This window comes from Tupaia chinensis, unplaced genomic scaffold (genome assembly GCF_000334495.1).
Source record: "Tupaia chinensis unplaced genomic scaffold, TupChi_1.0 Scaffold000270_2, whole genome shotgun sequence".
Lineage (NCBI taxonomy): Eukaryota > Metazoa > Chordata > Mammalia > Scandentia > Tupaiidae > Tupaia > Tupaia belangeri.
The window spans coordinates 1,003,732-1,005,411 of NW_006159751.1; the positions used below are offsets into that span (position 1 = coordinate 1,003,732).

Sequence of the window (1,680 nt, forward strand, 5' to 3'; positions counted from 1 at the left end):
CCTCCTGTTGCCCCCGAAGAAGGTTCTCCCGCTTTAAGGAGAAGAAAGAGACAAGTGGGATTGTTTAGGTGGAGGCAAGAGGAGAGGGCTTGAAGGCTGTCAGACTTCTCTGAAGGCGCTAAATCAGCCTGAAGATAAGCCTTCCCCATGGCAGGGAAGCCAAAGGGTGCCTTTGCCTCCCATTCTGCACAATCTGCATTCCTGGCCTGGCTGGAACAACCCCAAAGCTGAGACAGCCTCTCCCAGGCTAAGTTGACACGAACTTGGGTAAGACCTCAGTATCTTGAGGATCTACAACCAGGAAGGAGGATAGGGCTGCACTGAGCAGAGAAAGGTCCTGAGGTGCCCAGCCCCCTGAGGACGATGTCAGACAGATGCTACATCAGAGAGGAGAAGCAGCCAGTTCAGTTGCCATGCCTGCTAACGACAGGGGTCAAGGAGGAGGATACCCTGCTCCCACCCCATCACAGTGCAGGACCACCAAGTCTGATGCCTGGGGCTGTGACATGGCCAGATGCTGCCCCACCCCCTCCTTCCCATGCACTCTGGGCAGGGGATTCATCTGAGGTCTGGCAGAAGGTAAGCGTCTCTACAGAGCAGGGGGACTGAAGATGGGACTTGGGAAAACTAGGAAATCCCAAATGGGACAAGAGAACGAGCCCAGTTTCCCTGCCAGGGAGCCCAGGCCAGTCTCTCACGAAGGAGTCGGATGTAGATTCTACAGTGGTCACAGCAAACTAGGGCTGGGCCAGGAAGAAAATGCAGAGCAGCAAGCTCAGACCTCGGGGCGGGCATAGACTGGAACCCTAGCAGGATCAGGAGACTGAACCCGCCACCACCTTTCAAACATCCCATCCCTCTGTCACCTCCTGCCCTCTCCCTCAGGACTTACCTTGGGGAACTGGTATGTGATCGTGGGCTCATATCCATCCTCAGAACGCTTTTTTTTGAGGGAAACCACAAGAAGGTATTCAAAGAAGTGCTGCCCCACAGCAAAGGTGGAGAGAGAGTGCTCCTGGGCCCTTTCTGGCTCTTTTACAGCAACCCCCGTATTGTTCTGGGGAGGTCCTGAAACCGAGACACGGGGGCCCATTCAGTATGTCATTGACCCGTACCCAGAGTGGAGTCTGAGAGAATCTGGGCAACTTCCACATTTCAAGGCCGCTGTGCCAACGCTGAGGTGTCTGGCATCTGCCCAGCACCGCCAGTCATCATGCAGGATCAGAGCCAACCGGGCAGTTTCCACACCTGTCCCGGAGACCCAAAGCCACGCGGGGTCCAGAGGAGAAAGAAACCACTGATGTAGAAATGTACTGAGGGAGCACAATGGAGGCCCAGTGGCCCAGGGTACCGGAGACTCTGTCTGCATTTAGGGTGCCTGAGGCAGTGCTGGAACTGTATGGCCTGAGAGTCAACTGTCTAAATCAACCCAAACAGGCCCAAGGGGCATGTGACTCTGACCACACTAACCCCCACAGAGGCAAGACTACTCTAAAAACCAGGAGGGAAAACCTCCTGACCCAGTCACACGAAGGACCATGTGCAGGTGGAAATATAAAGGAAGAGGAGGAAGGAGTGTTTTGCGGAAGAACAGCCCGGTTGAAGAAGGTCACCCTAAGAAAAAAGGAAGTGGGCAGTCCAGTCCTGACCTGCTCGGAGCCGAAGTAGCCGATTTCGGAA

General features: G+C 55.0%; 1 protein-coding gene across 1 annotated transcript in view; it reads right to left on the minus strand.

Moving 5' to 3' along the window:
• DENND2D (DENN domain containing 2D) overlaps positions 1 to 1,680 on the minus strand; it is a 19,619-nt gene that overhangs the window by 14,234 nt on the left and 3,705 nt on the right. Inside the window, 2 exon segments of the mRNA XM_006149582.3 lie at positions 1 to 31; positions 893 to 1,068. Of these exon segments, the coding sequence (XP_006149644.1) occupies positions 1 to 31; positions 893 to 1,068 (207 nt within the window).